This window comes from Ambystoma mexicanum, chromosome 14 (genome assembly GCF_040938575.1).
Source record: "Ambystoma mexicanum isolate Mex_15411 chromosome 14, UKY_AmexF1_1, whole genome shotgun sequence".
NCBI lineage: Eukaryota > Metazoa > Chordata > Amphibia > Caudata > Ambystomatidae > Ambystoma > Ambystoma mexicanum.
In genome coordinates this window covers 445,605,025-445,626,554 of record NC_090940.1, presented here as the reverse complement: position 1 = coordinate 445,626,554, position 21,530 = coordinate 445,605,025, and the positions used below count along the sequence as shown (strand labels likewise).

Here is a 21,530-nt window from a genome sequence, read left to right as displayed (position 1 = left end):
TGGATTGCCATCAAAATGGCCACCGAGTTGTCTTGTGGCTCGGGTTGTGACGGGCGCGTTGGTTGCTCCTCCTCCACGGGAGCTTTGTCGGCGGCACGGTCACTTTCTTCGTCCCCCTCGTCGGGATTCCTCCCGTGGGACGGAGCCTCCCCAAAGTTCCTGCTGAGGCCCTCCACCACTTCCACCAACTCCTCATTGGAGGCTGTGTCTGTAACGGCCACCGGCCCCCCTCTTTTTCCACCGGGGTCTTCACGGGGGTCTTCTCGATGGGCTGAAAAGAGGATTCCCTCCGCGGTGGCAGGGAAACTGGGCCCCAAGGTCGCCTCCACAGGCTTCGCCAGGGGTGTTGCGACTACCTCGGTAGAGGCCTTAGCCGGATGAATCAAGGCCTTCACCACCTTGGGTGCGCATTTGGCCTTCACCTTGGGGGGAGGGTCACTGCCTCGCTCCCCCTCGGCTGGTTCCTTCGAGATCGACCGGGGCCTCTCCAGAAGCTTAGCCGGGTTCTCAGACTTTCTCTTCCCCGAGCCAGAGTGTTGGCTCGTGGCTGATGGCACCGGTGAAGGTGTTTGCCTAGCAGCCGAGGAGCCAGACCGTTCGGCGCTCCTGGTGCCCGTGGACACTTGGTGCTTTGCCTGCTGTTGGGCCCCCGTCGCCGGAGCGCCCTCATAGGACCTAGAAGACTGCTCGGACTTCTTCTCACCTGCTGGGCTCTTTCCTTCCAGCCAGTTGGAGAGACGGGTCCGACGATCCCTCATAGTCCGATCCGTCATGTTCATGCAAAATGCACAGTCCTTCTCCACGTGCGTTTTGTCTCCGTGAAGGCAGTAGAGGCATCTCAAATGCTCGTCCTCCTTGAACACATTCTGTGATCCACATCCAGGGCAGTTCCTAAACAGCTTGGATTCGGGTGTCGAGCTTCCTTTCTCCTGGGCCATGTCCACGAGGTAGGCCTCAAACTTCTGGAATCCTCAGAGAAGCATAACTCGACGAAAACTTTGCCCTTGAGGGGCGTAGAAAATTCCGAAATGGGCCCCTGTTGATCGGAAGTAGAAACGGTGGAGCTTGAAGCTCGATTGACCGAAAAAAAATTAGATAAATCTCTTGGAAAAAAAACGCAAAACGCAGTAAAAGCTCGAGAGCTTTAGGAAGAGGACTCCCAACACTTGAACGTGCGGTAAAAATCTGAGGATGGTTGCCAGGGGCGGGGCGGGCTTCGGGAGAGGGCAGTCATTGGCTGGGGGCAGTATGACCCAGAGACCAGTGATTGGTTACTACTAAGAAAGACAGATCAGAAACGAAACTGATACTGATTTTTTCTTTACCGAGGATTCCCAGCCTGACGACGGGGAATATTCATGAGCATGTGAATCCATGCCAGACCCCATGCTGGAGAAATTCTGTTATTCTATTTCTTTCTTTTTCTTGGAGAGAACCGTTAAACATAAAAAAACATTCAATTTTTCAATTGTTTACGTATTGGATCTCGACTCTCTAATCCTCTTTTCATTTACTACATTCATCCCAATATGTTTCATTCCTCAACAACACTTCATACAGACTTTGTTTATAGAAAAATCAGGGGTATACACTTATCAATCTTTTTTCTGTTCCGTTTTCTTATCAGAACACAAATTGATTTTGTTCAATGTCTTGCGGTGTAGCGACAAATAAGCTTGGCTTAGTTTTAACTGAGCTTATTACATTTTAGTTGTATTTAATACTCTTAATCGAGTCGGAAGATTAATTCCTTTTATTATTCTACAGCTTCATCTTTGAATGCTCCATTATTTACAGGACTCCATTGTTCGCTCGCAGTTTTCTTATTCATTTTGAGTTTTAAAAAAGGGTTGTTTTGTCTCTTCTATCTGGACGTTACTTCTTTTGTCTACAGTTAGCTCCTTTCACTCTTTTTTAATCTACTCGTTCTCTTATCTGGGGTAGAAATGGGAGAACAGACCATAGAAATCATCATTTTCACTAAAAAGCTGAAATTTCAAATTACATCTCATTTATTGTGACAAAAAACGCTCTTCATCTATGCTGGTATCTTAGAGGTGATCGCAGAATTTCAACTTGAAATTCCGCGATCACCTCTAAGATACAAGATGGTCTGTTCTCCCATTTCTAGCCCAGATAAGAGAACAAGTAGATTAAAAAAGAGTGAAAGGAGCTAACTGTAGACAAAAGTAATAACGTCCAGCTAGATGAAGCAAAACAACCCTTTTTTTATACTCAAAATGAATACGAAAACTGCGAGCGAACAGTTGGAGTCACGTAAACAATGGAGCATTCGAAGATTAAGCTGTAAAATAATAAAGTGAATTAATGTTCCGACTCAATTAAAAGAGTATTACATACAACTAAAATAGCTCGGTTAAAACTAAACCAAGCTTATTTGTCTTTGCAGGGAAACACCATGACTGATGCAATAACTTACACAGTGAGGAATTGAACAAAATCAATTTGCGTTCTGATAAGAAAATGGAACAGAAAAAAGATTGATTGATTGTTTATAGGAAATTCATCACAGTATCAAAGTCTGTATGAAGAGTCAGTGAGGAATAAAACATGTTGGGATGAATGTAGTGAATAAAAAGAGGATTAGAGAGTAGAGATCCAATACGTAAACAATTGAATAATTGAATGTTTTTCGATGTTTAATAGTTCTCTCTGAGAAAAAGAAATAGAATAACAGATTTTCTATTAGAAGTGGAGATTAACATTCAACTATACTCTTTAAAAAAAGAATCAATTGAATCTTGTTAATGTTTTAAGCAGATGTGTTTAAAATGTAATAAAAAGGTATATTTGACATATTTTTCATTGTCCTGCGACTTTGTCACTAATAGACAAGAAAGATAGATATACTAATAAAAGTTCTAACAGTCAATTGGTGTAAACCTGCGAAGGCAATGGACCACCCAAACACCTTAGCTGTACCAGTATCTAATGTTAAGGAGGGATTTGTTTGGAGAGGGCCAGATACAAATTCCCTCCCGTCTCTATATTTGAGTTTATAAACAACGTCAGAAAGGGACATAAGGGGAAGGAAAATGTGATTCAATGAACAGGATGAAATATACTCAATATGGGATGCCTACATAGAAGCAGTACTGGAATCGCCATATATGATGCCTCAGAGAATTAAGTCTAAGGCAATATTGGGGATGAATTGAAATTGTACGGATACATTAAATCGAGGAGTGGAACACAAAGACAGGAAGTGGAATATGGAATGAATAGTAAAAGTGGCTGAGATTAGCCATTACTAAATAATTCAGACTGATGTACGCAAGAACATTTTGACTGTTGGGTTTTACCTTAGTTTTTCGATGACGTCAGGGTTCACTGTGTCTTAACAAAATGGTTTCTTTTTAACCGTTTTGTCTTTTAAATTATAATAAAAAGATTAATTACCATATATTGGAACCCTTATCAAGCTAATGAAGACGTGCCTTTGCATACAATGGGTGACATTATAGAATCTTGGTACAATCTTACAGGTTCCGATTTAATACTCCTCGCTGATGATTTGGATTGTCAGTGTCCTGATGTACATTAAGCTAATGATATGCAAACTGTAATCTAAAAAGGGTTTCTACTAAAGTGAGGGGGACTTCGCTGGGCATATATACGATGCACTCTTGGCAATTCCACATACGTAATGATAATACCAAGGGAGATCAGCCCAGCCATCTAACCTGGAGCAGGAGATTGAATAGTCAACAATTTATTGTGTTTTGTTCACCTTCCCTTTTACCACAATTAAGTGACCATGCATGTTTAACATTTACATTAAGTCTTGTAATGAATTCAAGGAGTTGGTCACCTGACTTCAATGTGGCGCCATGCCCTTTTGGCGTAGGGAGGTGAGCCTGCTATGCTTTACACCCCCCCTAGGAGACAGGGTACGCGGGATCCCTCTCGAAAGGGGACCCCCCCCATCCCCCAGAGGGACTTAAATAACCCCCCCTCCAGACACCAACACCTTTGTGGGCTATATAGGAGTAAAGGGGTATGATGAACCTATTGCCCCTTCAATGGCAAGCACGGCTTCTAATCCCAACCTTATTCAATCTACCTCCTGGAAAACAGCAGAATGGCAGAAGGACCTGCCTGGTGGAGGCACGTTAGAACAAGAACCAATCGGAAGGAAGTATTCGTGCACACAGAGTTCAATAGTGCCGCAAGCACACCCAGAGATCCGCACTGGGTGGGTGTGAAGAGGCTCGGCTGGCGGAAGCATATAGTGTGGCATGGCATCCAGAATGAGCATGGAGTACCTCAGAAGACAGAGGTAGAGCACGGAGAAGCCACCCACAAATTCCTGCGCCAAGCAAAGGAAACAGACAAGACGTCGGCTGAGTGGACGGCTCATGCAAGAGTCTCTGCCGCAAGGAGAGCCCCAGGCAGACTGCACAGCACTCTCAAGGAGCAACGCTGATCAGAATAGGTATGCAGCAGCTCCAGAGGAACATGAGGCGGGAGGCAAGGCCTGAAAGAGGCAGAGAAGCCATGAAGTGGGGAAATAGCCAACTAGTCCCAGAGTAGGGAAAGAGACACAGACACAGACACCACAGACAGGAGAATACAGAGAAGCCCCAGGATTGGGAGGAGGAGTGAGACACGTACCAGACTGGGGAAACTACCAGGAAACCCCAGAATGGGGAGCAAGGAGCAGAGGCCAAGAGAGTGTAAAGAAGCAAGAAACCCCCGGGTGGAGAGTGAAAATGAGGAGCCCCGGTGTGGGGAGAGTGACTGATTTGAGAGAGGGAAAAGAAAGACCTGGCTCGAGTGCCAGGACGGTCCTCAAGCAGTACAAGAACTGCACGCTTAGGACTATCCACATAGGCCAGCATCCATGGTAAAGCGAAACAAGTACAGGGGTCAGAAGCCTGCAGCCACCCTTTGTTCGGGAAGTGCCTCAAAGTCTGTCTTGGTTAGTTTATGTCCCTAGAAATAGGGAAAGACGCTTGGTTAAAATAGTATTCATGACAGAGGACTGCATTTTTGGTTAGCCACCTTACATCCGGACGAGCACCTCTTGACTTTCTTTGGTATAGATTAGGGATTAGTAGCACCATCTTATGAACAGACTAGGTCTTCTTTCTTTAAAGAGAAAAAATAAGAACTTGAGCGAATCATGCCTCCTTGCACGTCTCCGGATTCTGACTCACCACACTCTATTGACAGCATATTTTTTAAGGTTGGGCGTGCAATCAACCACTGTAACTAATATTTCTTGCATAAGAATGTTCTGGTCTACCATAACAATAGCAAAGTAAAATGGCCTCCTGAATATATTACATGATATTAAGAATGTATGTAAAAAGTTTGAAATATCTACCTACAAATTAAATTATTTGGTCTCCAAATTGCTTGTGCAAAATATCCAGAAACTCTCAAAGATGAACCTTAATAAAACTCATGTCTATGATGCAGAAGTTTCACAAAAGATAAACAATATAACAAGTTTAGAGTACAATAGGTACTAAGAATTAACAAGGCGTTTACTAGCGAGAAGACAAATGGACTCCTCCCTTATCCTATGATGTGTGTTCCAAGTTGTGTTAAGTATTTAAAGTGTTTTTTATACAAAACAGAAAAGAAAGTCATGAAAGGCAATACCTGCACCTGAATTTGAATGGAATTCTCTGCTACCCTGTTTTTCTCAGCTTCCATTAAGTGCATCAACTTCTGCTCCAGCTGTTGCTTGGACACCATTGTATCAGTAAGCTTACTGTGCAGGCTCTGGACTTCACTCTCTTTGGCTATCAGAGTGGTCTGCATATCTAAAAAACAAACATTAGAAATATTTCCAAGAGGAAATGCATGTGTAAATCTTTATTTTTTTAATTTGGTTTTATTGGGTTTTACATAGAAGAAAAAAACAATTTTCTCGCATTCGAGAGTAAGCAAACAATGAGTTTTCATACATACATATTTGTACGTCAAAATATTGTCAGAGAAGCAAACAAAGAGGAAGTGAACAACAAAAGAACATGAAAATATTGTACCTGTTGGTACCCTAGCATAGTATCGTACATTCACAGGTCGATCTGGTGACTAATTTTGACAAAGCACAACGAGTTACTTCTCTCGTTCCCGTTCCATCAATTTCCCCCCCTTCCGCCTCCCCCCGGGCTGGGTCTATAACTCCTAAGGTAGTGTAAGTCTGTGCGTATATTCTAATTTGAATGTGTCTGCGGGTTCTTTACTTGATATTTTACTCCATTTTATTTGGGATCTCCTTTGTTGGGGGGGGCGCTCTTGCGTCTTCAGTTCAGTTTCTTTGGTCTTACTCTGAGTCGCCCATCGTGTATTGTTGGGATTGAAGAGGGTGTCATTACTCTACTGTGGGGGTGCATAATTCAAACTAAGCTTGGGTGGTGTCTGCCCAATTCACTACCTCAGGTGCGTATTTATCCAGGAAATCTGCCCAAAGGGTATCGCATTGAGTCGATTTACCATGCAAGGATGCCATTATTTTCTCCATAGTGCACATATTGATTGCCACATTGACGCATTATTTTTCGGAAGGGGCTGTGGGGGATTTCCATTTTATTGTTAGGAGCGCTCTAGCGGCAAGCAACAGATGCGGGGCCAGGCCCTGTACTTTTCTCCATTCATCCTCATCTTTTTCAAACCCAAAGAGAACTAGGTAAGGGTCTGCAAGTCTCAGGATACCATCTATGGCCCTGATTCATCCAAGGACTTTGTCCCAGTAAACCTTAATTTGTGGACATTTCCACCACATGTGCCAATAATCAGCAATTATTCCACATTCACGCCAGCACAAGGGGCTAGTTGTTTGATACATTCTGCATAGCCTGCTTGGATCATATTGCCACCTGTGTAAGAGCTTGACAGCATGAATTTTATATTGAGAGGATATCGAGGTTTTGAATGTTGCGCGGCACATCTTGTCCCATGTGTCTTCATCTATGTCTGTCCCCAGGTCCCTCTCCCATCTTACCCCGAGATGTTCTGTATTCCCTTTTCCCGCCTCCATTAATGTTTTGTACATGATGGAAATTAGGCCCTTCATGGTTGTTCTGGAATCGAGTAGTTTCTCAAAGGGGGCGAGTTCTCTACTCAAGTTCTGCTTCCTTTCCTGTTTGGTCAAAACTCCTTTTATCTGTAAATAGTGGAATGTGGACAATACTCCTATTCCTAGCACTTCTGTTAGTTCCGGCAGTGTTATGAAGGATTTGCTCCGCACCAGCTGACCCACCCTCTCCAACCCCACCTTGTACCAAGTCTGGAATCTCTCAACATTGGGGATATGATTATTTATGCCCAGGGACCATAAGTGGCTTAGGGGTGACAGCCATGTGGTGATCTTTTTCGTCTCTGCGCCTTCTTCCCATATGTCCCAGATAGTTGTCAGGATCGGATGCGCCTTTGATTTAGTCCGTATTCCCTTTCTTGGGGCCCACAACCACTCTGAGATCGTTGCCGGATGGAAGTAATGGTTATCCACTGCAATCCATTGTGGTTCACTCTGGTTTCGTAAATGGGGGATAAGTACTTGTAACTGGGCTGCCTTATAATATTGTTCGAGGTCCAGGAGGACTACCCCACCCTTTTCCTTGGGCAGTGTCAAAGTGTTATATGCTATCCTTGCCTTCTTCACTTGCCACAGGAATTGTAGGATTGCCCTCTTAACCTCTAGAAAGTAGCTCTCTGGAATGTGAATGGGTAGCATTTGAAAGGGGTATAGGAATCTGGGGAGACAGACCATTTTTATAGCGTTAAGGCACCCCAACCAGGATATTGTTAATTTGTTCCATCTAGCGAGGTCCACGTGGAAGTTTTCAAGGAGTTTAGGGAAGTTGGCTTCGTATAGGGTTTCTATGCTCTTTGTAATTTGTATCCCTAGATATTTCAACTCATTGTGCTCGATGCATAAGCCAAGAGAGGAATATTTGATTTCATTTTCCTCCACGGACCCTTTCAGAGGGAACAGAATTGATTTAGCTCGGTTGATCTTAAAACCGGAAATGCGCCCACATTCTTCGAGGAGGAGGAGTATGGCTCTGGGGACGGACGTCTCCGGGTTGGTCATATGTAGGAGTATGTCGTCAGCATAAAGTGCCACTTTGTACTCTGCCTGGCCTAAGTGGATTCCCTCTATCTGTGGGCCTCATTACAACCCTGGTGTTGGACCATGGTGCTATTAGCACCATGGTCCATGCCGGATTCCGCCATGGTGGATGGCGGATTTACCGCCCCATTCCAAGGTTGGCGGGGCGGTAAATCCCCATTCACCATGGCCCCATCCCCATTCCCATTTTTGGCCCATAGGGCTCAATGGGAATGGGGAAGGCGCTAATTACGGCACCGTAAATTATGGTGCCGTAATTAGCACCAAGGTCGCTTAGCGCCTTGGACTTTAACGCCTGCAAAAAGCAGGCGTTAAAGTGGGAATCTGGCGTTAAGGGTTTAACAGCGCCGCAGCCTTTTACGGCGCCGTTAACCCCTTAACGCCAGGGTTGTAATGAGGCCCTGTATGTCGCTTCTCATCTTTTGTGCGAGTGGTTCAAGTGAGAGGGCAAACAACAGCTGACAGTCGGCATCCCTGCCTGGTACCTCGCTTTAGTTCGAACCTGGAATATTCTCTGTTGACGGATACCGACGCTCTAGGTGTTGTATATACTGCCTGGATTCCCCTACTAAATCTGGGTCCTATGCCATTCTTGCGCAGGAGGTACATTTGAAAGTCCCAGTTGACCCTGTCAAAAACTTTTCTGCATCGATGGAGAGCAAGGTTGGATCTCCTACCATGTTTGCAGAGGCATGTATTAGGTGTAGTGTCTTGCGCATAGTGTCGGCTCCTTGACGGCCTAGTATGAAGCCTACTTGATCGGGGTAGACAAGATGGGGCATATGTGATTCAATTCTGGCAGCAAGGACTCTTGTGTAGATTTTTGCGTCTAGATTTAACAAAGATATGGGGCGATACGATCCAAAATTTTTGGGGTCCTTTCCTTCCTTCGGGATCACTGTGATAAGGGCGCTAACAAAGGAGTCAGGTGTTTTGCGTGTTTCCAGGATTTCGTTAAATAGCTCGACCAAGAAAGGGGTAAGTTGGGCACTAAATGACTTGTAAAAACCAGCAGTATATCCATCCTCTTCTGGGGATTTACCTAGGGTCAATCTTTTTATTGCGTTTGTATTTTTTCCCCCGTTATGGGGGTTTCCAGGGAGGCTGACTCCGCTGAGGTTATTTTGGGCATTGCTATATTGTTTAAATATGACTCAATGTCGTGCGAGTTCAGGACTGTCTCCGGGGTGTAAACCGCTTCATAGAAGTCTGCGAATGCTTCAGGGATAGTAGTTTTGCTAACATCCGTGTCGGGCTCCCCGTCCACCATCTCTTGGACTCTGCGTTCTGCTCGTTGTTCCCTCAATCTGGCCGCTAATATTGCGTCCGCTTTATCCCCTTTCTCATAGAACCTTTGTTTTAATAGCAGGAGTTTGCGGGTGATTTGATTGCGCTCTAGGAGGTGGAGCTCTTCTCTTTTCTTCCTTGCCTCATCTATCTTACCCTGGTCTGGGGGGTCCCCCTCTTTGCTTCTTGATCAAGCCGGTGGATTTCCGCTCTAATTCTGTTTTCAGTCAATGTTCTCTCTTTTTTCCAAGTGCCCTCTCTTATAAGGATACCTCTGCTGCTTTCCCCGCATCCCAATCTCCTTGCTTGGAGACCTCACCTGTGTAATTAATTCTAAAATATTCGGTCCAACTCCATCTGAAAGGCAGGGTCTTTCCACAGAGTTTCGTTACACCTCCATTTTCCATTTTTACGCGGTAAATGCTCCATTGGACGTCGATGGTGACCATATCATGGTCAGACCATGTGATTGGGGTAATCTCTGAGTGTGTTCAGTGATTGTGGACTTCTTTGGTGAGGTAAATGTAGCCAATGCGAGTAAAGGTATTGTGTGGGGCTGAAAAGAACGTATAGGCTTTCTCATTGGGATGCATTTGTCTCCATACATCACTCATTCCATACAGATCCATCATTTCGGCAAAAGTAGTGTTTGCACTTCGTGTTCCCAGTACGGGCCTCTCATCACCTTTCATGTACTTGGTCTCCTGTAAGAGGAGGATGTCAATTTTAGTGCAACAAAATTCTCTATAGACCAGTGATCTCTTGGTCGGTGAGTTAAGACCCTTGACATTGAGCGTTCCCACCCTTATGGAGCCCCTGCGTTGGGATTCAGCGGCGGCCATCGTTAGGTAGTCTGAGATTATGCACATCATTCATTTGTGTCCGCCGACTTGTTCTAATTTCAAGTAGCCACATGACATTTTTGTTAATTCGGTATTTTGCACTAGTCCATTCTTCAGTTTTCCCCTTAGCCTGTGTTCCCTTCCCTGTCGCCTCCCCCCCACTCCCTCCATGTGGTGGAGTTCGGCCGGTTTCAGTTGACGAGACTGTCCCGGTATCGAACCACTAATGGGGACCGTTACCTCACGGTCCCTGTATAAAAAATAATACAACAAATTACTATTGAGCCCCCCATCTTTCCAATCTTTGAAATCGCCTTGGAGTTCCAGTTCGAGCATCAGTCATTGAAATCTTACCTCAGACAATATACATGCTCATCATTATCAAGCAACATATATGTCAAATATTCCATGATTATTGAAATGTATTCACCGCCATCTTTTGATATGTTGCCTCTACGATATTTCCTCGAACCTTAACCTTTTTACGCCTTGGGCCTTGGATATGCCATGCCCTCCCCTCTCTTGCAGGTTACTGTCGATCTTCCCCATGGTCCTGTGTTCCAAGCAAATCCGATATGCACATTTTAATGTCTTTTTCAAAGTTCAGTCTGATCCTCGTGCCTTCGTGTTTAAAAGAGAGGGAGAAGGGATATCCCCATCTGTATCGGGTATCTCGTTCTTTCAGCCACTTTGTGAGGGGTCTACACATTTTCCTGAGAGCTAACGTCAGGGAAGAGAGATCCTGATATATTGTTATTTGAGCTTCCCCCTAGGATGATGGTGCCTCCACTCCTCGCTTGCTCAATGACTCTGGTCTTATCTTGGTAGCGGTGGAACAGTGCAAGTACTGACCTCGGGCCCCCAGGCGGGCCATCTGCTCTATGGATGCGTTCTGTTTTGGGCTCATCAATGTCGTCATCTGTTGGGAGAGGTTTGATGATATTGTGAAGCGTTGTTTTGAGGTCTGCCTCAGTCTCCCCCCTCCTGCTCTGGGATTCCGAAAATGCGAAGGTTGTTCCTTCTCTCCCGATTTTCCAAATCGTCCAACTTAAGCTTGACCTCTTCTCTCTCCTCCAGACTCGTTATTCTGTGAGCCAGTTGCCTCTCTAAAGTGTCTATTGAGGCTTGATTGTTTTCCACTCCTTCAACCCCGTCTTCTATTTTATCCAGCCGTTGCGTGAGTTTGTCAATTTTGCCCCCAATACTGGCACTCATTTTTTATTTCAGTCAGTAGTGCCGCTATGTCCCCTTTAGTGGCGGCAGTTTCGGCACACGGAGTCGGTGTGGATGCCATCTTGGGGTCGGTGGAGTGAGAAGTAGTCGGGTTGTAAGCGTAGGTGGCTAGCTTCTGTTGCGCATTCATACATCTGGTTCAAGGCGCTCAATGCCGTCTTTCAAGTTTTGGGTTGAGGTGGCACGACCACCAGGAGAGTATGTGAGGAGGCACACGCCCCAGGTGTGGGAGCCCAACCCTCAGTCCTGGTGAAGTATCCCGTATTGTTTTGCCAGTTGTGCGAATCTCATTAGGTAGTGGTCTGTCAGGGGGAGCGCTTTGATAGGGGACCCACTTTCATTTTAAGACTCCTCTGTGTCTTCATCAGGGCATTGGGGGTGGATGATTCAGTTCATTGCCCATTTTGTTTCGGGACCGGATCGTGCCAGGAGTCGTTCGCCCGTGTCCTGGGCTGCTCCCCTCTTGTCCGCCCTGAGATTTGTGTCTCTGGGTGAGGAGCGCCGGTTACTGGGTCACGGAGCGTTCGCACTCTTGTTTTCTCCTAATTTGGTCTCTCTTTCTCCTGATTTTCCCAGGATCTGAGGGGTGTGACTGAGGGTGGATTCAGCATGGTTCCACGCGAATATGAGTATTACGGTCTTTACTTTCGTTCAATGTCCCCTGCGTGCCTCCCCTCTTTTACCTCTAACGAATATGCAGGGTTCACAGAGTGCCTACGGCTTATCTTATGTCCCTTGACGTATACACCAAGCGTTTACGCTTGCGAGGCCTCCGTTACACGGCGTATAGTATGGTATCCTTTATGTTGGTTGGGGGTGCTTGTGTGGAATGCGGCCGGAGGGGGTGTCCTCTCGTGGACCTCAGGGTACGCGTTGGCTCCTCACGCTGATCCCCCCCCCCCCTTCCGGGTCCGCTCACCCCGCAAGAGAGGGGTCTCTTTCGCTCTGTGTAAGTGGGCGCGGGGGCACAGTCACTCGGCCCTCGTGACCGCTCTGGTAGTATTGTTCTCGCCTGGAGTCGAATGCCGATTCTCGCAATGGGCCCGGTTGGATGTGGCTGACTCTCCGCGCGGAGCGCCGGGTGTGTTTGAGCGGCGCCGCTATGGGATGCGTTCTGAGGCTGAGAGGGCCGGGGCCGCGTAGTGTTTCGGTGCGGGGGTGGATTCAACTCACCACGTAAAGGTGCCGTGCTGTGTTTGATGTTGGTTGCTTGTGATCGCCTTTCCAAATCGGCCCTGCTGCTTCTGATCGATGCTCCCTCTCCACAACGTTTCTCACCTTCCCTCCAGGCCGTTCCTATCTCTGTACAGGTTTCCAGTCGCCTCCGTTGTCTTCTGGAGTTCACGTGCGTTGCGCAGTTAAGCCGGCGATCAGGAACTTCAATGTTTCTCCGCGAATACTTGCACGATTTTCGCCAGATATTTTTCATGACATGCTAGACATCCTCTCCTACACCATTTCGTCGAGCGTACTTAAAGGGGGGGGGTCTCAAGTGGGGGCTCAATCCACTTTTCTGGGACCTCGGGACGGAGCTCACACAAGGGAGTTCATCCGTGTGCCCCCTGGTTGCCAACGTAAATCCTTTTTTAAAATAAATCTTGATTATGTTTTCAGAAGAAATCTTACAGCAAAAACACTGGCATAAGCACAACATTAAGTTGGAGGAAGAGCATAATTATTTCGGCACTATATAATTCAAAACAGTCAGAATCGTACAGTAAAATATTACAATAGAGATCACTGTGTGTATGCATTCAAAAACGGGCACAAGCCAAGCACATGCCCCCCCCTCCCCATCAGCGTGACCGCCGAATTCAGTCGAGGTAGTGTTTAGACAACTACGTGCCTTGCGTGCACACATCAGTTGCGCACATGAGCGACTTTCAATTAACCCAGCATAGTCCCATACACTAACTACATGGTGCATGTATTGACCCATCATAGGGGCTATGATCAGGTGGGTAGTTGAGAATTTCCACCCACCTAGATCATAATGTGCTGTGACGAGTCAGTAGGTTTCCTCACTTCTCCACAGGAGGGAGACCTTTCCCGTGAGGCTTAGGAGTGGCGGCCGCTACTCAATATTCCCCCTAGGGGTTGTTCAATGTGGGCGGACCTTATGGTGAGGAACTCCCCTCCTGGGAACAAGGACGACCACCTGGGGTATGGCCTTGTAAACACCATTGCACCAACAAATACTCTAGCTCCAGATTCCTCTGCCAACCTCTTTTTAGAGAGTAGACCCATGTACTATTCCAATACAGAAGACCTCAGTGTGACCACAAGTACCACGAGAAAGAAGAACATGGGCACAATGACGATACCAATTATAGAAGTACTAGTACGTGGGGGCCCCGCAGAGCCACGAGGATTGGGACCAAGAGAGAAAAAGGACTTACCCAATGGATTGAATGAGACCGTGCTATATTGTATAGAAAACGACAACAGACTAAGCAACATGTCAAGCTCAGCCGGGATAGGCTGGGAGTGCAGAGCTAGTCCGACGCGGGAATGTCAAGCTCGTTTGGCAGACCTGAGAAAGGAGAGCAAGGAGGAAGCCAACAGTCTGCAGAGTGTGCTCCCGGGAAGGACCGCAGGAGAGGGCCTGTGCAACCAGCCAGATGGAAGGCGAGCGGAGGAAAGCTGTTGGTGGAATCACCACCCGACAGCAGCCTAAAGAGCCAGCAGAGGAAAGCTGGGGGAACACTGTCCCTGGAAGCCCTGCCGACGCACCTACGCCCAAATAAAGGTTAAAAGGTGGTGTGGGAGACCAAGAGGGGACACAGTGGCACAAGTAAAGCAGGCTAATGCCAACTCCCCTCAACCACTTGGTAACAGTGCCTAGAGGACCCAGAGAGGCCCAATGTGTAGCCCAGCTCCTTTTCCACATCCCAGTGGCCATACCAATAAGCCCCCTGACTAACAGCGAAGGGTTGAGGTGCCCAACCAAAACCAGATGAGCAACAAGGGAGACCATCCCCATTGTAGTGGCAAGCATAAGCCCACTAGTCACCAGAGAAGGATCAAGGATCCCAACAACACAGAACTGAGTGAAGGAGAAATTCTTCCTCAATTCAGTGGGGAAGTGAAGCTCACTGAATGCAATAGAAGGGTCTGGGACCCTGACAAAGGATGTGTGAAAAGGGTCTGGAAACCAGACAAAGAATACCAATAACAAAGCGTGGTAGTTTGACTACACTTGGAAAGAGTGGCAGACTCTATTGAATGACTGTATAACATACCGGGTGAACACAGAGGCATCAGAGGAAGAGAGCTATTCCCGCACCCCTCCCCCCTTCCCTCCTGGTCCTGCAAAAGGATGTGGAAGTCCAAATCCAATCTATGAGAGAAGGGAGTCATTCTCCAGGATCAGTACTTTGTGTGAATTTTTGTGGAATAAGCTATCAACGTCGGGGAAAGGGAGTCAGTCCCCATGGCTTAAGAACTTTTTGGACAGTTGTTCTAGAAGAACTCTTAGCATCCACCAGGAGAAGTGAGTCATTCTACTGATGGGAAAACTTTTTGTTATTAAATATCCTTAGTTGTAGAGTGCAAGGGCTACACAGAGGTTTGGACACAAAATGGTTACTATTTGATTCACAGACATTCTGACAGTTCTTTTAGTTTTGGTTGAGGGAGGGAAACCCCTCACAGAGATAGGTCCAGATAAGTATTTCTTTAACATCTCAATAAATATTTGTGAAAAATGTCACCCTGTGTCAACCTCTCTCCTGCACCCTTACAGTGTACAAAGGAGAATCACTACCTCCCATTTCTCATTTATAATAACTATAATACTAATATAATATAATTATAATATAATATCAGTTCTCCATGTATAGCCAACTCCCAGTCACGAGCCACTTTAAGCTTACTGTCCTCTTGATAATGACAGAGTTCAAATCCTGAATCGCAAAGTGGTTGATTACTGCAACCTTTATTTTGGCTCCAGACTTGTGCTAGATACATTTCTAGCTGAAAGTGAGATTCTGAAAATACTGGGTTTCGACCGAACGCACGTCGATGGCCAACAGGGGACAGAGAAACATTTTTGGGAGACAAACGAACTAAAAATCAATTTGGACGGCTTAGGGAGATGCTAAGTAAGTGGTCAGCAATAATAACATTAAGGAATTGAAGAAGGAGGGAGGGGATCACGTCATCTTTATGGGCAAAAAACTCAGAATAACTACTACATCGATAAACCAGATCTTAGAAGAGCCGCGAGAGATGAGGTATTGCCATAATGCAGTTTAGAGCTCGAACCCTTGAAGCTCATATCTTGGAATTCTAGGGGCAATGGGCAATTACAAACTAATATTGATCTGGTTACATTTCTGAGGGAGGTGGATCTAATCCTACTACAGGAAACCTGGCTTATGGAGGCCCCGGTGCTAAGCAGCTTTGAGGTAATCTTCCAGTCAGCTAAACCTAGCTGTGGAGGGTGCCCATCACAAGGTCTACTAGTTGCTTTACGGACAACACTGGGCCTATCTAAGGTAGATACTTTGATGCTCCCCTTTGGGGCTCTGGGAGTTGCTTTGTATAGTGATACATTAAAAGTAAATCTACTCATAATAAATGTATACTGGCACTCAGAGAGCGAATCCAGAGGAATTTCTGTCCCAAATAGCGGACTGCATTATAGAATGGTGTGTGAGGACGTACAGTGGCAATATTAAAAAAAATATATATTTAAAAAAATAAACTGTTGTAGGAGACCTGAATGCAAATTGCTTAACTCCAAAAGACAACAGGGAGTCCTTGAACAGAAAAGATCCAAAACACACTGCAGGCAGAAAATGGTTTGGGATCGCACACATGGCATAGAGGCTCCCAAACTTCTGCTATGGATTACATCTGTACAGACTTTGAATTCCGAGAGAAGAACAAGTTACTTACCAACTGGTAACGTTCTTTCGACTGGATGTTCCTTCAACGTATTCCACATCTTTGACATGTAATGTCCACAGCTGTGCACTGTTAGGGAGAATTCTCATTTATGGCTAACCTAGTGAGTCCCCCAGCAGCTTTGCTGGACTTCTGGAGTTTATTTTTTTCCACCTGGTAAGAGTGAGAGCTTTCCCCCCACTCTTACCTGTGTTTTGCTATGTGTTTCCATCTGTTTTTGTGATTGTGGACTCTGAAGTACACCACTTCAGTAGCCCCCTTCTTTGTGTGCGTCACACCGTACCTTCAGTGCCGTGGCACAGGGTTGTCTTTGAGACTTCCCTCGACTCCATTTCTGAGGCGACTACTGTCCCCCAGAAAAGGGTGAAGTTACCATTAACTTTACTTACAGATCCAGTACACCCCATCTTCCATGGAGTACTGGAAAGGGTTAACTAATATCCCTTTTTATTTGTACCTCCTAGAGCATTGTTTCGCTCTTTTAACATTTAGACTTGGCTGGTGGCAGTGGTATCTACCCTAACTTTTCTACCGCGATTATATTAGATAAACGTGGTACTGTTCTTGGCTATTATATTAGCCTCGAATATAAACCCGCTTGACCAAATCACCTTTCTTTTGGCTCCGGTTGGGTTTATTCGCCATTTCTTTTGGTTAAAGTCCTTCTTGTGTTTTACTTTGCGCGGCAAACTAGGTTTGCCTTCTTTGTTCACTGTCTTTTGGAGGGCTTCTCCGCTGAACAGGGTATCCTAGGAAACCCAAGTCGCACTGTCATGATTGGCCAGGGTAGTTGTCCGGGCTGGACAACCCCCCTGCTGGGAGATTGACAGCCAGACTGCGTGAATGGGGGTTTTTCGCATAAAAGGCAGGTCTCTTGGGCTAGAAGTCAGAGTCGCCACTGGAACTACAAGGAACCGAAGAGAAGCGGTGAGAACGACAGCTGCTGCAACTACCCCATCCCGGTGAAGCCCTGCTGCAGTCCTGAGCTATCTGCCCTTCAACGACTCAGAAGATCCAGTCCGGAGTCTTCTTCCCTTGAGCTTGGTGGGGATAACCAGCTCATCTTCTACAGCCAGAGGATCCTCTTCCGTGGTCGAAATGGCTGCACACTGCTGTAGTGGTCTGGATAGCCACCTGAAGAGCCTCTCCTGTTTTTAAGAAGCGCACCTTTTATTCTGTGTCGCTGCTGCCGGCCTCATCCCGGTGTGGTGCAGACCCCCTTCAGACATCCTTCTCGACGAAGCTCCAGGAATCATGGGTCTGCGGGAAACCAACAGGAACAACTGCCAGGGCACCAGCTGCACCATTGGAACAAGGTACTGTGTTCTGTTGAGGAAACTGGGTGAATCCCTTTTTTTTTAATTTCCAAGGCTTGACCTTGTGTTCCCTCCTTCTTATAACTTTTGCTTCTGAACATTGACAATATCGAAGTACTTTTGGCTCTGTTGAACCGTGAACTGTTAGACCGTGTGATCTTCGACAACTGGCACTGGCGTCTTTCGACCCTGGCTTCGGCCCTTTGACTTTTGAACTCCTGTCTTTGAGTGTTTCTTGATTCTGCCTGCCTAACCAAAATATTGCCTGTGATTTTTTTGCCTCCAATTCCCTCTGGGTAGCTCAGGTGCTAAGTGTGTTTTTGCCCCGGTAGCATTTCATGTCACGGATACGCGTTTGTTTAGTAGACCGAACTGTCAAAAAGTGATCGCAATCGTATCCGCGGTAACGTGTTTTTGTGCCCAACACCGGTTCATTCCACCACAGGGTACTTACCTTGAGACTTACTGTACAAAGTGAATTGGTTAGTTGTAGTATATTTAACGTGTGGTTTTTATTGAAGTTTAATAGAAGTGTTGTGTTTATAACAAATGGTTTAAAAATAAATGTACTTATATTTTTCTACCTGAAACCTTGAGTCAGTGTTTCCTTGAGTCACAGTAATTGTGGTCCCTTTGTGTAATCTCTGCTACTGCTCATATACTCTTGAGATGGGCATGGCTGCTCCGCCACTGCTACTACTATGACATAGTAGTATGGGCTTGTACCAAAGGTAAAACTTGTATCACCACCTGTAATCTTAATTGTGTCTAGTGGTCTCTAAGGGCACTGCACAGGATTCTGCCTAACATGCACTTCAGAAACTTTTTCGGCAGAGGGCGTCCTGCGTCAATGGCGTCGGGTCGATGTCCCTCGAAGGCCTCCGTCAAGGGCGACGTCACCAGATGTTATAAATAGGACGCACGGCGCCCATAGCCTCAGTTTAAGTTTTTTTCCTCAGAACGTGTGGCACCAGCCTCATGACTGCTTGACTGCACTTAGCCTTGCGGAAACGGAAGCTGCAATCGCATAACAAATTCTCCTGAGGGGCAGGCTCGGAGGGCGATGTGGAATACATTGGGGGAACATCCAGTCGAAAGAGCGTTACCAGCTGGTAAGTAACTTGTTGTTCGAATGGATTGTGTCCTCCAACGTATTCCACATCTTTGACAGACTCCCAGAGCAGTACCAGTAAATGGAGGAGGGAAAAGAATTTAGAGTACCCAATTAGATTGCAGAATAAAGAACCGCCTTCCCAGAGGCCATATCCTGACCATGGATTGTAGCCAGGGAATAATGTTTAACAAAGGTGCGGATTAAAGCCCATGTAGCGCCATCACAAATATTCCTAATAGGAACACCCCGCTGTAGGGCGGTGGAAGTAGCCACACCCCTAGTGGAATGAGCTCGCAACCCTTCAGGAGGGTCCTTACCCGCCAATCGGTAACACACCATAATGGTGAGGATAATCCACCTGGACTGTTTTGGTAACAGCCTCGCCCAATCGGCGTCCAGCATATCCCACAAAGAGCTGATGGTCCACTCTGACCCTGGACATCCTAGAAATGTGAAAGCTCGGAGCTCTCCTAGGATCCAACCGATGGAGCCGCTCCTCTTCCTTGCCAGGATGACGAGGGTAGTAGAAAGATGGAAGAACCACCTTTTGACACAAATTATATTCAGATACTACCTTAGATAGAAAAGAGGGACGTATTCGCAGTACAACCCTGTCCTTGTGAAACACAGTAAATGGTGGCTTAGATGAAAGTGCCTGCAATTCACTTATTCTGGGAGCGGAAGTAACCGCAACCAAGAACACAGTCTTGAAGGACAGTAATCTCAAAGGACAAGAGTGCAAAGGTTCAAATGGAGCACCCATTATACATTTCAAAACCAAATTCAAATCTCAAACCGGCACCTGGAAAGGGGACAGCGGGAATACATTAGTCAGTCCTTTAAGAAACGGAGAAATCACAGGTATCTTAAAGTTGGAACATTCTTCGGACGAGCGCTTAAAGATAGACAGCGCCGCCAGGTAACCTTTAATGGTACCCCACTTGTCCATTGTGTGGCAAAAAAAAGTAAGAAAGACAAAAACAATAGGAATGGAGCACTGAAAAGTATCAACATTGTGATCTCTGCACCAGTCACAGAACTTACGCCAACAGTACAGGGATTTTGTTGCAGGCCGCCTGGCCCGAAGCAACACCTCCATCACGTCATCTGGGAGGTCCCAAATCCTTAGGCCTCACCTTTTCAGATACCAAGCGTGAAGGTTGAGAGTCTTGACCTCTAGATGGAGACAACCCCCCCCACTCGTGAGAGAGAGAGAGAGAGAGAGAGAGCAGATCCTCTCGGTAGGGAAAACAGCCTGGAGGGCAGATGGACATTTCTAGAAGTTCTGGGTACCACACTCTACAAGCCCAATCTGGAGCAATGAGGATCATGTGGCAACCGAACCTCTGTAACCTCTGTAACCTCTGCAACACTTGAGGAATGACGGGGACTGGAGGAAACGCGTACAACAGTGGGAATGACCAATCCACCACAAACGCGTCTCCTAAGGCACCTCTTAGAGGAAACTCCCTTGAGCAGAATCTCTCGCACTTCCAGTTGACACTGGTGGTGAAGAGATCCATTTGCGGGGTTCCCCAAAGGGCAAAGATGTCCTGGAGAACTTCCTGAGTCAACGCCCACTCGTGAGAGATCGTGCTCTGCCTGCTCAGAGCATCCGCCGCCGCATTTTCATCTCCGGCCAGATGAACTGCCGAGATTGAAATATCCTGCCGGATGGCCCAAAGCCAGAGCTGCATTGCCTCTCTGCACAACGGGAGTGACCCTACCCCCTTTTTTGTTGAGGTAATGCATGGCCACTCTGTTGTCCATCATGATCAGGATACTCTTCCCCCATACAGAAGGCAGAAAAGCCTTCAGGGCTAGCCTGATGGCCCTCAGCTCTAACAGATTGATGTGGAGTTTGGACGCTGCCTGGAGACCAATGACCACTGGCTGTCAACTCGTTGGCATGAGCGCCCCATCCTGTGAGGGAAGCATCCGTCACTAGAGTCACACGGTTGCCAAAACGGTTCCCCCCTCATCAGGTTCCCTTCGTTGGCCCACCACAGAAGATCCTGGGAGACCGAGAGTGGAATCTGAACGGGATCCGACATCTTGCCGGAGAACTGTGACCACTGCATCTCGAGGTCCCACTGCAGGGATCTCATCCGCAGCCTGGCCTCTGGCACCAGAAAAATGCAGGATGCCATGAGGCCGAGCAACCTTAAGAATTTGAAAGCTGGTAGACACTGAAACTTGTCCACCATCTGCACAATGTGATGAGCGCTTACCTTGGGAGGCGAACACTTCCAAGTACGTGTCTAACACAGCCCTGATGTACTGGAGCTGTTGGGACGGTGTCAGATGCGACTTCTTGAAATTCAGGGAGAAGCCCAGCCTGTGGAGGGTGCGGCAGGTGAGACCGAGATGATCGAACGCTTGCTCGGGAGAGCGCGTCTGGATCAGCCCGTCGTCCAGGTAGGGGTAGACGCAAATCCCCCCCCCCCCCTCGCCTGAGGTACGCTGCCACCACAACCATTAGCTTGGTGAAGACCCTCGGGCGGAGATCAATCCGAACGGCAGGACCCAAAACTGAAAGTGCGAGTCGCCAGCCGCAAACCTCAGGTACTTTCTGTACGCGGGTTGGATCGGCACATGAAAGTAAGCATCTTTGAGGTCCAGAGACACCAACCAATCCTGAAGTTGAAGGGCCTGGAGGACTTGAGAAAGAGTGACCATCTTGAACTTGTCCTTCCGGAGAAGTTTGTTCAACCAAC

General features: G+C 46.8%; 1 protein-coding gene across 3 annotated transcripts in view; it reads right to left on the bottom strand.

The window, feature by feature from the left end:
- Positions 1-21,530, bottom strand: part of KTN1 (kinectin 1) — a 3,101,875-nt gene that overhangs the window by 2,664,540 nt on the left and 415,805 nt on the right. For all 3 annotated transcript variants that reach the window (XM_069637667.1, XM_069637665.1, XM_069637666.1), the window contains one exon: positions 5,632-5,795. In XM_069637667.1, coding sequence (XP_069493768.1) covers positions 5,632-5,795 — 164 coding nt within the window. The remainder of the gene's footprint in view (positions 1-5,631; positions 5,796-21,530) is intronic.